General features: G+C 33.9%; 1 protein-coding gene and 1 non-coding gene across 7 annotated transcripts in view; one reads left to right on the top strand and one right to left on the bottom strand.

Annotated features, from left to right (window-relative positions):
- Positions 1 to 660: 660 nt before the first annotated feature.
- The window catches only part of NFU1 (NFU1 iron-sulfur cluster scaffold), a 44,447-nt gene continuing 31,500 nt past the window's right edge, over positions 661 to 13,607 (bottom strand). For 5 of the 6 annotated variants that reach the window (XM_036908264.2, XM_036908262.2, XM_036908263.2 and 2 more), the window contains 4 exons: positions 9,205 to 9,319; positions 5,479 to 5,539; positions 2,874 to 3,048; positions 661 to 845 (listed from right to left, as the gene is read on the bottom strand). In XM_036908264.2, coding sequence (XP_036764159.1) covers positions 801 to 845; positions 2,874 to 3,048; positions 5,479 to 5,539; positions 9,205 to 9,319 — 396 coding nt within the window. In that variant the 3' untranslated portion in view covers positions 661 to 800. Of the gene's footprint in view, positions 846 to 2,217; positions 2,309 to 2,873; positions 3,049 to 5,478; positions 5,540 to 9,204; positions 9,320 to 13,607 lie in introns of all 6 variants that reach the window. The other variant, XR_008995816.1, reaches the window with a different exon arrangement.
- LOC118923990 (U6 spliceosomal RNA) lies at positions 7,759 to 7,861 on the top strand. The gene has a single exon (XR_005029416.1). It is a non-coding gene; the product is annotated as a U6 spliceosomal RNA (small nuclear RNA).

The following is a 13,607-nucleotide window of genomic DNA, read 5'->3' as shown; positions in this document are numbered from 1 at the left end:
TCTCTGAAGTACTACAGAAAAATGAGAGAGAAGGATAACTTGCTATTTTGGCTATCTGAAGAAGCAGTATCTAATTGTCCAAATTTCTGGCATGACATAGATTACAGATCTCTGAATCAGGAGAAGCCAGTGGAAGAAGGACCAAAGCAGTTTCTCACCTTTTTTTCAGAGAGATTCTGCTCCAAGGATAAAGCCTGAGCATGCTAAAGCAGTTTTTCTCAATTCAGCCTGCTCTGTCTTATAATCAATGAATATTTTGTCTATATTCTGGAACTTGGTTCTTTATCAGTTTTCAGCACTGTAAATTTTTATGTGCATGTATGTCTTTTAATGAGAAGTTACATGCTATTACACTGGGGGCTACTAGTCAGGCACCATTTTTAAGCCAGAATTGTTGTTTTTGTCTTTACCAATGTAAAAATTCAGTAAAAATAGTTTCAAACATCTCACAAAAAGCTAAGTAATGTTAGCATATTTTTAAAGATACTCTCACTCTTCTGTATTTATTAGATGGGGGAAGATGTGTTTTAAACTGCTTCACATATTATGCAAAGAAGGAACTATGAGAAATGAAAAACAAAAATCAAAATACCCTGGGTAAAATACACGTGCACAGAAGATGATTCAGGATGTTATTAATAACTCATATGAGGTAAAACAAACATTCAATATTTATATATTTCTAAAGAAAGGGCCTATTTGTCTATTTTATTATCCTCAAGTTCCTTAGCAGATAAAAGCTTGGTATATAATATTATCAACAAGTCTGACTGCTGGGCCCAAAGAAAACTCAAATTATTTTAAGGTGAGTTTGCTTCTTTTTCATCTGATTCATCATCCATAACCTAAAAAAAACCAAAGAATTTAACAGTTAGGATTAGACATTGCTATTTTCCTGATTTTACATTACTTGCTTACCTAAAATACTGTATACCAATTCACGTCATTGTTGTAACATGAATATCATATAACATTCTATAACAATAAGAATACATCTATCAAAAGCCCCCAAAGCACAAGGTTTGCATCATAACCTGTTACCCTAACAACATAAAAGCAAATTGAATACAGCAAATTAATTAAAGCACCAGTCTCTCTTTCTTGTCTGAAAAGAGGCTTCCAATAGCAGAGTCCTAGCTAGATAGAGATGATAATGATTAACTGGTATTTCTTAGCTATAAGATTAATGTAAGTGACTCTTTTTAGTTTTTTGTTTCCCAAAAGCACTTTTTTTACTTAAATATATTCTGGGGAGGAGCTATATCAAACTCTTATTATAAAACTATATATTATAAAAATGAACCCCTAAAAAAAGTGAAGGAACAAAGTATCACACTAGCAACTAATTATTTTGGCCTTACTCAGATAAAAGTTCATTTTAAATCCAAGAAAAATTGTGAAGGCTTTCATTTCTAGTAATTTAAGAAAAATACTAATGAATATTTGAAGAAAAAAATGAAAAGATCAGTATCTTTTCATGAATTAATATATTACTCAGATTTAAAAAGACCAATTCCTTTCAGGAGGAAAAGAGTTGTAAAAACCTAAGAACTTTTTTTCTCTTCACCACACCTACTACAATCAAGTGTCAATTTAAATTTATAACCTTATTGCCAATTCAACACACCACCCTGGGCAAGTGAATAAAAATGTCAATCCACCAAAGTGTCAAGTAATATAGTTTTTTAAAAAGGCATACAGAGGAAAATGGAACAAAAATAAGTTAAAAAGAAGTCTAGAAGAAACTGGTTCTGATCTGAGACAATAATGAAAAAACAATTCTCTCAGTTTCTTTTGGGTTGAGTACAAATGAAATTAATATTTTATATACCCAATACAAAGAATTTTGTCAATCAACTCCTTATTTTAGGCAGAATTATTTCTAAATTTGGAATAATATCTCCAAATACTTCCTTAATATAAACTATGTATAGAAGATATTTAACACACCGGACTAAGTGTTGCAGAGGAACACAAAGACCTAGATATGATTATAAGTCCCTCAAGGAACTTACCCATAAACATAAGCTGAACCAGGTACACAGAAAGAGGCTTTGAACCAAAGGAGAGCTCAGCTTCAAGCAGAGGACTGATAAAGACTTTAAAGAGAAGATGACATGTATTGTACCAAAAGGACAGGTTTTAATACTACCCAGAGATGCATGATTCTCAAAGGAGCTAAGAGGAGATGTCCTCTCCTTAAAGGCACAGAATTACCTGAAGAGTTTTTTTCAGATTCTAATTTCCATACATTCTTTCCCTCCTTGATAATCTTTCTCCATAAGCCATGCCTCTTGGCTGAGAATCACTGCAGTGAGAATTATTATTACTGCTGGAAGGTGCTGTGCTATGTTCTCTAGGTATCTTGGGGCAGAAAAAATACTGACATAGGCTATAGATAAAACTTTAACTTTACTCAGTACTGTTTTACTGTACAAGTATGATTTCTCAATGAGTTTCCTGCTTGCACATTTAAGAACAAGAAGTGGCTAAATATGACGTAGTGGAGCTCTTCCACTAAAGACTTATAAATCTCATCTATAAAAATTCCATGTTTTGAATCCCCTTTTCAGAATTTTTCTGTAACAGAGCAGCAGGATGCCCTCTGAGTCTCAATTTCCTTATGTACAAAATGGGAATGACTCACTTAATACACTGTGTTGTTAAAATATTATACAAGATAATATTTGTAAGAATGCCTGCCACGTAGCAGGCAGTAATAACACTAAAGTTAATTCTAAAATTAGGAGCCTTCAAGTGTGGTAACAACTGCAACACAAAATCCACCCCTTAAAGAAAGTGTCACCTCATGAATTTCTTTTTGAGTATTTATTTTAATATTGAATCTAAAATGCCATATAATACTGGCATACCTGTTCTACACCTTCTACTTCTGGAATATAAAACTGCAGCATGTTCTGAATTCCACTTTTCAGAGTAATGATCGAACTGGGGCAGCTGGTACAAGAACCTTGGAGTTTCAGCTGTACAATGCCATCCTCAAAGCCTTTATAGATTACATCTCCTCCATCTTCCTGCACAGTTGGCCTATGCTCACAGAATATTTGTGACATATGTAAAAGAACAGAAGTTTTTGTCAATTTAATACAACTGAGAACTTAGATTTTATGTTGTTAAAATTCACAAAATTAGAGGTACTTTTACAATAGAGAACAGTAACTATGGCTAGTCTCATTTGTAATTTTTTTTTAACTTTCAGTAAAATGTCAAAACTCATTAGTACAATATTTGTTCTACTTATTACATTTAAATCTTATCAATAATCTTTTTAAGCATTTAAAATTTCAAACTTTCTAACAGTGATAGTACCTAAGATATACTCATTCAGTTCTTTTGGGTAAAGAGGGAGATTGACACATGCTGGGTTTTTTTTTCAGGTAAGCTTTCACTGAAGTATAACTTTAATATAGAAAAATGCATAAATCATATATGATCAATTCAGTGGATTTTCACAAAGTGAACATTTTTCCCAGACCAAAAAACAACACTAGCATCCCAGAAGTACCCCCTGTGCTCTCTTCTAATCACTCCTCCCAAAGGTGACCATTATCTTAATTGCTATCACCATTAATTAGTTTTGCCTCTTTTTTAACTTTGTAATTTATAAATATAAATTCCATTTTAAATATATATAGTATTTATAATTTTGCACCTGGCTTCTTTTGCTGAGATTCATCCACACTGCTGCATGTAGTAGTAGTTCATTTAATCTCACTGCTGCACAGTATTCCATTAAATAAATATGCGAGAATTTCCCCCTCTATTGACTTGTTGGTTATAGTTTTTTATTATTCATTTAGTGTTTACCCTACAAAATGCCTACTTGGCTAGTCAGATTCTATTAAAACTAGTACTTTTACTAATTACCAGATAATGCCAAGTCTTCTATAGTATATTCATCACCTTTTATATTTTTGTCATACATTTTAATTCTAGACATATTAAAAACCCTATAGGACATTTGAGACCTTTTCTGCCGTGTACTATATGTCTCTCATGCTTTCTCCTGTATTTTCTATTCTCTTTTCTGTGTTTCAATGTGGGTATTTTTTACTGACCTCTATTCCAATATACTAATCTTCTCTTCAACAATGGCCAATGTGATGTTAAACTAATCTAACTAGTTCTGAAGTTCAGTTATATTTTTTAGTCCCCAAATTATGTTTTCTTATGGAGTCTAATTCTCTAATGAAATTCTTCATCTTGTTTTCTATTGCCTTGAATACTTTAATGACAATCATTTTAAAGGCCGTGTCTGATAACTCTTAAGATCTAGGTTACCTGTAGATTTCTTTCATTTTCTCTTGGCCCAGTTTCTATGTACAACTAATAATTCATGACTGAGTGATAGGCAATGGGTATGAAAAACTGTAGTGATTTGGAATTATATTACATCAGAAAGGATTCACTCTGTCTTCAGGCAGCTGCTCAATCCACTACAGAATGAAGCTCACTCAATACTGGACAATTTTGTAAGGACTGATCTACCTCTGGTTTGCCTCCACTTGAAGGGTATAATCCTCTAGGAAACCCAACTGAGAGCCTGTATATTGGTGAGGTCCCACCCTCCCTAACAATCCTAAACTCAAATTTTTGTTGCCCCCCGGCCCCAGCACTGTAAGATGCCAAAACTCTGTTCAGCTTCCCCACTGCTTTTGTTTGACTTCTTAGTCTCTTACACCCTACAAAGCTAAAAATAAGCAAGAGAGGAGAACTCTGAGTGTTAGGCTTGTTTTCTTCATTTCTCTTCTCTCTAGTATCTTGGCCCTTTAGGCCAAACGTTCATTGGTAACTGATAATTTTAATTTTTGTCTTCCCATCTCAACAAATGTGCTGACAGCTAAATGGGTTCTCTGGTTCTTAGCAGCTGCTCTTTGCCCAGCTTCTCATACTCTAGCCTCACACCAAGAATCAGCAAATATCCCAAGAGAAGCTGAGACTTCCTGTCTCTGCAGAATCTACTTTGCTTTAGCAGCTTTCTAATGCCTTCAACCAAAATTTTTTAATTGTATTTTATCTAGCTTTTCTGGGAGTTCTCAGCAGAACTGTTGGTCTGCTACAAGCAAAAGCAGATGCCTGCAGTTTTCTACTCACTTATAATTTATTCCTTATGGGCAACAGCCTGAAAACGGGTAGTTACTTCTCCCCTCACAATCCTCCCAAACACAGCTTAAGTCATTTCTCCTTTCTAAGAAACTTGGTATTATAAAAATATCAAGCCCAAATGGTAACTAAGAAAGATAAATTCCTTCATGACTATGTTTAGATATGTTTTTTAAAATTTTGAGTGAATATGTACAAGTTTTCAATTCAACTGTCATTGTTACCTACTGTGGTTTACATTAACTTATACTTATCTTGGAAGTCTACTATAAACTCACAACTACAAGTATACTGTTATAATGAAAACTGCCTCTGCAGTATAATGTGATGTCAGGCAGAAAGATAAGAACATACCGTATTCTAGTATCTAACAATTCCTTAATCATTGCCACAACTTCATCGTCTTCTTCAGATCCTAGAAATAATTATGAATAAAAGGTATGAACAGTAGAACTTTTACATCCATGGAAATACAAGTATTAAAACAATTATTTTAACTTAATATCTCATTTGAAAAATAAAAGCATAGAACATGTAACTTGGTGTGGTGATGTAAGATTTTTGGGAAATGGAAAGATCATCTGATTCTCTCAAGAAAAATTAAGAAGCACTGATCAATGCAACATTTGGAGATAACGGTGAGTATACTGAAATAACTTGGTCTACTAATGATACCAGGGTTTGAATTTTTGGCCAATATATTTGTAAACTTTCATCATTCTCAAGGATGGAAACATAGCAGAGAAAAGAGATTAGATTTTGATGGAAACTTTGAAACGAAAAGACACACCACTTTGTAAGTTGTTCATTTTCAATTTCTCAATTAGTGGTTTTCAAAATGATTATCATACTAAATATAGACTTAAACCCATGGATATTTCCAAAATATTCTACAAATCTGAGCAAAAAGTTGTTTTTTCTCATTTGTTTTTGTTTTTGTTTTTTTTTTTTCTTTTACTTTGTAAGGTTACATATATACTTATCTTCACCAGTGCCTTTCTATGGGTCTAAAAAGTTTGTTTTGAGAAATTTATTTACCTCTGGGAAAAACTAAAAATGCAAATAATTTAAATTACACTATCACAAACACTAGAGTTCTGGAGACAACAAAATAATAATCAATACTAAATTATTTTAAATGAGTCTTTTATTAATGTAAGTAGTAGAATATAATAAAACCAGAATTCTCTTATATTAGCAAACCTAATCCATGCCCAACCATCGCTTCAATAGGCAACCACTATCATGAGTTTAGTGTCTATCCTTCTAGTACATGTTTACATTTACATGTGTAAATTCCCACAGATGAGATCATACTGTATGTACACTCTTCTATACCTTGCTTTTTTCTATTTAATATATCCTAAAGTTCTTTCCATAACAGCATATACAGATATGCTCAATATATAAAATAGGTGTACATTAATTATTGTGTAGATTTCTCTTCACTTAGCTAGTTTGATTATTTCAACTATTTCCAGTTTGCTGCTACTTCTAACAATCTGCAGCATATATGCCTGTGTAAAGTGTACTTTCACAAACATATCTATGAGATAAATTCCTAGTGATGGGCTATTTGAGTCAAAGGCTGTGTGTTTTGTTTTGTTTTGTTTTGTTTAGTGAGCAATTTGACCAATATTTAGTGAATGTGTTCACTGAGAACATTACAAATGATTTCCCGAAGTTAAAAAGAGTATCATTCTTAGAGGCAGCATAACAATCACTCTCAAATCCAGCTCTCTAAATCACAATAAAGTTGGAATAAGGTTATACTTGAATCCTTTTAAAGTGAAGTATATAACTTGAGGTTTGGGTAAGTTTTAGTAAGAACCGACACCCAACTTCATTTAAAAATCAGTTATATTGAAAATAAACTTGGATCTGGTCTTCAAATAGTATAACCAGTACATTTTGAATTTTTGGATATTTAATAAATTACCAATTTCTGTAGTAAAACCAAACATTGAAACTATAAAACTGCTATCAGACTGATTCATAAAGTGACTCATCTGAATTACTTCTTACATTTGTCATTTTTTTCTTGAAATCAGGCTGTGTATTTTTTAATTTTGGTATATGTAGTCAAATGGCTATCAAAACATGGTACTAGTTTTATGTATATATACATCAAGAACACATATAACTGATATATTAAAGTTTGCATAAATGGTATGTATGTAAGAATATGTAATAAACATACCCTTCAATTTTCCTTTAATCAATTAATATTTCTTTTACATCTTTTCACATTGATATATCCCATCACATTGATATCATTCCTTTTTACTGCTGATATATCTTAAAACTATTTCTATGAACATGCTTCCAGGCATTGTTTTGTGTGTACATTTATAAGACTCATTTAGGGTACATATCTAGAAGTGGAACTATATATCATCTAGAGATGATTAAACAAATGTATACATACATACATACATATACACGTACACACAAAACAATAGATACTGGAGAAAGGAAAAACAACAAAACAGTCATAGCTAATACTTAGAGCTACATGTGCACTAACACACTCTTCCAAGTGCTTCACACAAAATAAGTTATTAAAAAAAGGTACAGAATGCACAAAACACAAAGAAAATGATGAATACATGTTGCTCCATTAAAAAGAAAAAACTGTACTTGCTTCAGCAGCACCAATACTGGAATTTTACAGAGAAGATTAGCCTGGCCCCTGAGCAAAGATGGCACACAAATTTGTAAAAAAAAGAAAAATTTCTCAATGGCAAAAATATCCTGAAGATAAAACAAGTTTAGGGAGAAGTTGTTATGAATATACCTAATAAAGGACTGATACACAAAACATTTTTTAGGAACTTGGTAAAATCAATACAAAAAAGACATACAACTCAACTTAAAAAAATCGCAAAGATTTATGTACAGGAAATTTACTGACAAGGAAAATAATAGCCAGTAAACATATGAAAACTTTCTGGATCAGAAGTAATCAAGGAAATGCAATTAAAAAGAGATACCATTTATACTTAAGATATTGGTTAAAAAATGTAAAAGACACTAATGCTAAAGATAAAAAAAAGGTGAAATTCCTATAAACTGATTAATTTGCACATAAATTAAAACAATTTACAATATAGCAATTCTGCTTTTAGGAATATACTCTAAAGAAACTCTTCACTTTTAACTGCTGAAATATTTTTAAATTATATCACAAAGAGATTTGTACAAGGGTGTCCACTGCAGCAATGTTTATAATAGAAATTAGCATAAACAATTCACTTGGAAATAAATTAATTAACTGTAGCTTATTCATATAATGGAATACTATCCAGCACTTAAATTAATTAGAACTCTGTTTTTTCAAAATGGATATATTTCAAAACATTACGCTCAGTGAAAAAAGGTAATTTGCATATAACAAGTTATTTAAAGTTTAAGAACAAAAACCAATACTGGATCTTCCCTGCAGAGACTAAACTGTGTAGTAAAAGTTTAAAAATAAACCAAGTTTACATACATCGCTGGAAGTAAAAATGGAAATGGGATGGATATTGTGGGGATTTGGCTATACCTTTAATATTTTATTTTTAAAATGGGTCTAAAATCAAGTAATGACTCCATAGCAGCTTACCATGCTGATAGACAGTGACTGAAATGGGAGCGGTGGGGGGGTGTGTGGCATTAGGACTTGATAACATAGGTGAATGTTGAAACAACAATGTTGGTCATGTGAAACTTTTGTAAGATTGTATATCAATGATACTTTAATAATAATAAATAAAAGGGTCTAAAGTAATAATGGCAAAAAAATTAACATCTGTTAAATTTGAGAGAAGGGCAAATTGGTGAGCATTATATTATTTTCTGTGTGTCTGAAAATCTTTATAATTGAAAAATTTAGTTTTGTTTAATAGATTTAATAGATTCAATTTATATACAAGTTTTCAAAACTAATGGTTAAACCTAGAAGTGTTTTTCCCCGGAATTGGTTTCAGAGCTAAATATAGTACAATGATAAAAATCTATTCTCATGACCTCTGAAGTCAAGACAATCAAGACAAATGTGAAGAAAATAGAAAGTTAAAAAAAAAAAAAATTAATTACCTGCTTCTCCTGAAGATGTTTCCTCAGTAACTAAAGGTAAGCCAGATGCAAAAAAATCCATGATTGTTGCATAAATATCTGGTTTCAGTAAATTCCAGTCTAACTCTTCACTTACCTGTAAATATTTAAAGGAAAATGCTACATTTTCACCCAAGGGCAAAGACAAATACAAAACAATACTTTGTATCTTTTAAGAATATTTTCCTATATACAATCTGTACTATGTAGCAGTATCTATTTCTGAAGAACACATGTAAGTTCCAGTTCTTAAAGAATCTGGCTTATAATCACTTTCAGAAGACACAATCTTAGATTCCTCATTCATCCATTCATTTACTTCAGCCATCAAACCAAGTGTGCTGTATGTCCCATGCCTTTCATAGAGGATACCAAAATGCTTAAAAGATATTTTTTCATGAGGTGAGAAGACTTAAAATACTGAATAGCTTCTCTGTGTTTAAAGAGGATAATGAAGAGATTTCCCATTCTTTTAAAGAAAACGGGATAGAACTACTCGACCAAATACATAGGATATCCCATAACTATTCAAAAAATTCAACCTGCATATATTACTCAAGAGTACTGAAGAAATCTGACAACACAACTATAGAACCAAAACACATAACATGTATTTTCTATGGCTACTGTGCTAGAGAATTTGTAGGCTTTCAACAAGAACAGTACCATAACTATTTTACCTCTGTATCAGGCCAGCTAGTTGATCCCCTAAAAGAAGATAGGGTTACTAAATACCTAAATAGTACTAACATCTCAAAAGACAAAAAAGGAACATGTTTTTATGCTTTAGTTTTTTAAAGAAAAGCTCTTAAGGAGAAAAAACTATTAGATGCAGTCCATTCAGACTCTCAGGAGCCTGTCAGATAGGGTATGCTTAAATACTACTAAAAATTGAGTCTACATGCATAAAAAGGACTATTTTTGTCATGGATCAAAAACCAGTTTAGCCATGGTACCAGAGAAAAGAGAAATGGGCATTGATATGGATATAAGAGCAAAGCTAGTGACATGCCTTAGTGATTGGAAATGGGAAGTACTTCCACATAACATTTTAATAAATTATTTGGAAGCTGGATCAGTGGGCTACCTCAGATCTTCAGTAAGTAATAGGGTCTACTGAGAAAGGAAACACTGGTAACAAAAGGATGAAAAATATTCTGAAGTCTGAATGAGAAAAAAGGTAGCATACAAGCTGTAAATACACTTATAAATTAAGAAAAAAACTACATAAATGATTCATAAAGAAGCCTCTGAATTACCAACTACAAATTAAAAAGGAAGTCTATGAATAGGAAGGTAACTGAAATAAAACAAAAAAATTTACTATTCTACCTATTAAATGCAAGTGTATGCCCTAAGTTGGAGTATTATTTATTAGTTATATCACTTCACTTAAGAAAAAATAGTACACCTGGAGAAATTTCAGGAATGGTAACCAAACTATGAGAGGAAAAGGAAGTAAAAGATAACTTAACCAAAATCAAATCAAGACAAAAAACTCTAAGATATAATCATGTTTTCAGCTAAAAAAATGTTTATATACAGCATAGGCTATATGTAAAAAAACTAAATAAAAACTTAAATATATAATTACCCACTTGTAAAATGAAGAAAAGAATACCCAGTTGTATGTTGAACCACTGTGTTGTATACTTGAAACCAATGTAAGATTGTGCATCAACTATACTTCAATTAAAAAAAATACCCAGTTTTAAGAATTAAATAAGATAATATATGTAAAGCACTAGTGCCATATCAAACTTGTTGGAGGTATTAAAAATAAATATTGGACCTAGAGGGCATTATATGCGAAAGGAAATAAGCTAGGAGATGAAAGACAAATACCACATGATCTCACTTATTTGTGGAATACAAAAACAGAACAAAACAGAATGAACAAAAACCACAGCAGACTCACAGACACTGAGAAGTGACTGGTGGTTACTGTGGGGGAGCATCTGGAGTGGGTGGATGGGTGAGGGGGATAAAAGGGCACAAAAATTCTCAATCATAATATAAGTTGGTCACAGGGATAGTAGTATAGCATGGAGAATATAGTCAATGATTCTGTAACATCTTGCTATGTTGACAGACAGTAACTGCACTTGTGGGGATTTAAGAATTTAATAAGATGGGTAACTGCTGAACCACTGTTTTATATACTTGAAACCAATATAACATTCTATATGAACAATATTTCAGTAACAAAAATCAAAATAAATGCTGGTCCTTTTCTCCCCCTCAAAAAGTATCAAAGATAACAAAGAATGAAACCTGAACCACAAAGATAGGCTAGATGTCTACAGAATGTTAAAGACTGGGGACTGGTTAACACAGAGTTGTTCAACACAACCCTTTATTTGGAGAAACCACTTGAAGCCTGAAAATTCAGTTTCTGAAATTTTACATCATTGATTACTTCTACAAAAATTTCTTAAAGTGCACAGTATGTGCCAGGCATTGTTCTAGGTGAACTTCAGATGGACAATCTTTATCTTCATGGAGTTTACATTCTAGTACAGGAAAGACAGGTAATAAAAATAAAATATAATTAAGGAATAAGTGCAATTAAGAAAATAAACAGGGTAATGACTGCTACCAAGTAGGAAAATCATAATTCTTCTCCACACATACTAGCTAAAAGAGAATACCAGACTAGATCCAACATGTTGCTAACCCAATATGTCTACTTTTATGGTGAATCAAAAGAAAGTAATCCTTTCAAACTGCTTAAGAGTTGAATGAAAATTTTTGATTTTGATGCAAAATTGGATAATTGATTAAGTTCACTGCATACATATCAATTAACAGATTTCAAAAGAATATACAGTTCAAATGTAAATAGTTTATTTCTCATTAATCTAGTAGACGTAAAAATGAAACAGCCTTTTCTAGCAGATACCATCTCAGCTATCAGAATAAGTAGCATATGTAGCTTCATTTTTTGTCATTTAAAAGTTAACCAAGGGAGAGGGGCGGAAGATGGCGGCGTGAGCAGAGCAGCGGAAATCTCCTCCCAAAACAACATATATCTATGAAAATATAACAAAGACAACCCTTCCAAGAATAAAGGCCAGAGGACACAGGACAATATGCAGACCACATCCGCACCTGACAGAACCCACCGCCTCGCGAAGGGGGTAAGATACAAGCCCTGGCCCCGCGGGAGCCGAGCGCCCCTCCCCCCAGCTCCCGGCGGGAGAAGAGCAGGCAGAGCGGGAGGGAGACGGAGCCCAGGACTGCCGAACACCCAGCCCCCGCCATCCGGGCCAGAGTGCAGGGCGCTCGATACTAGGAAAACACGGCAGCAAGAACAGTGAGCGGGCACTGGAGGCTGGGCGCCAGAGGACATAAGAAAAGCGCGCGACCATTTTTTTTTTGCTTTTTTGCTGTTTTGTTTTGGCGAGCGCTTTTTGGAAGTCTTAAAGGGATAGGGACCCCAATACCAGGGAAACAGGGCAGAAAGACCGGTGAGCAGAGGCCTGAGGCTGGCACCGGAGAATAAAGAAAAATGAACAACCACCTTTTTTTTTTTTTAATTAAAAACTTTTTTTTTTTTAATTAAAAAATTTTTTTTTTCTTTTTTTTTTTTTGGTGGTCGTTGTTTTGTTTTGGCGGGTGCTTTTTGGAAGTCTTAAAGGGGCAGGGCGGGTCACTTAATCCAGAGGTAGGGAATCCGGGATCTCTGGGCACCCTAACCCCTGGGCTGCAGGGAGCAGGGAGGCCCCTTACGGAGATAAATAGCCTCCCAGCAGCTCCTGCTCCAACGCGACTCCACCATTTTGGAGTAGCTGCCCGAGCCAGGCCACGCCCACAGCAACAGCGGAGATTAACTCCATAGCAGCCCGGCAGGAAGCAGAAACCCTGTCTGCGCGCAGCTGCCCAGCACAAGCCACTAGAGGGCGCTGTTCTCCCAGGAGAGGAGGGCCACAAACCAACAAGAAAGGAAGTCCTTCCAGCCATCACTCGTCCCAGTTCTGCAGACTATTCCTATCACCATGAAAAGGCAAAGCTACAGGCAGACAAAGATCACAGAGACAACACCAGAGAAGGAGACAGACCTAACCAGTCTTCCTGACAAAGAATTCAAAATAAGAATCATAAACATGCTGACAGAGATGCAGAGAAATACACAAGAGAAATGGGATGAAGTCCGGAAAGAGATCACAGATGCCAGAAAGGAGATCGCAGAAATGAAACAAACTCTGGAAGGGTTTATAAGCAGAATGGATAGAATGCAAGAGGCCATTGATGGAATTGAAATCAGAGAACAGGAACGCATAGAAGCTGACATAGAGAGAGACAAAAGGATCTCCAGGAATGGAACAATATTAAGAGAACTGTGTGACCAATCCAAAAGGAACAATATCCGTATTATAGGGGTC

Source organism: Manis pentadactyla, chromosome 2 (assembly GCF_030020395.1).
Source record: "Manis pentadactyla isolate mManPen7 chromosome 2, mManPen7.hap1, whole genome shotgun sequence".
In the NCBI taxonomy this organism is placed as follows: Eukaryota; Metazoa; Chordata; class Mammalia; order Pholidota; family Manidae; genus Manis; species Manis pentadactyla.
This window is presented reverse-complemented; position numbering and strand designations above follow the sequence as displayed.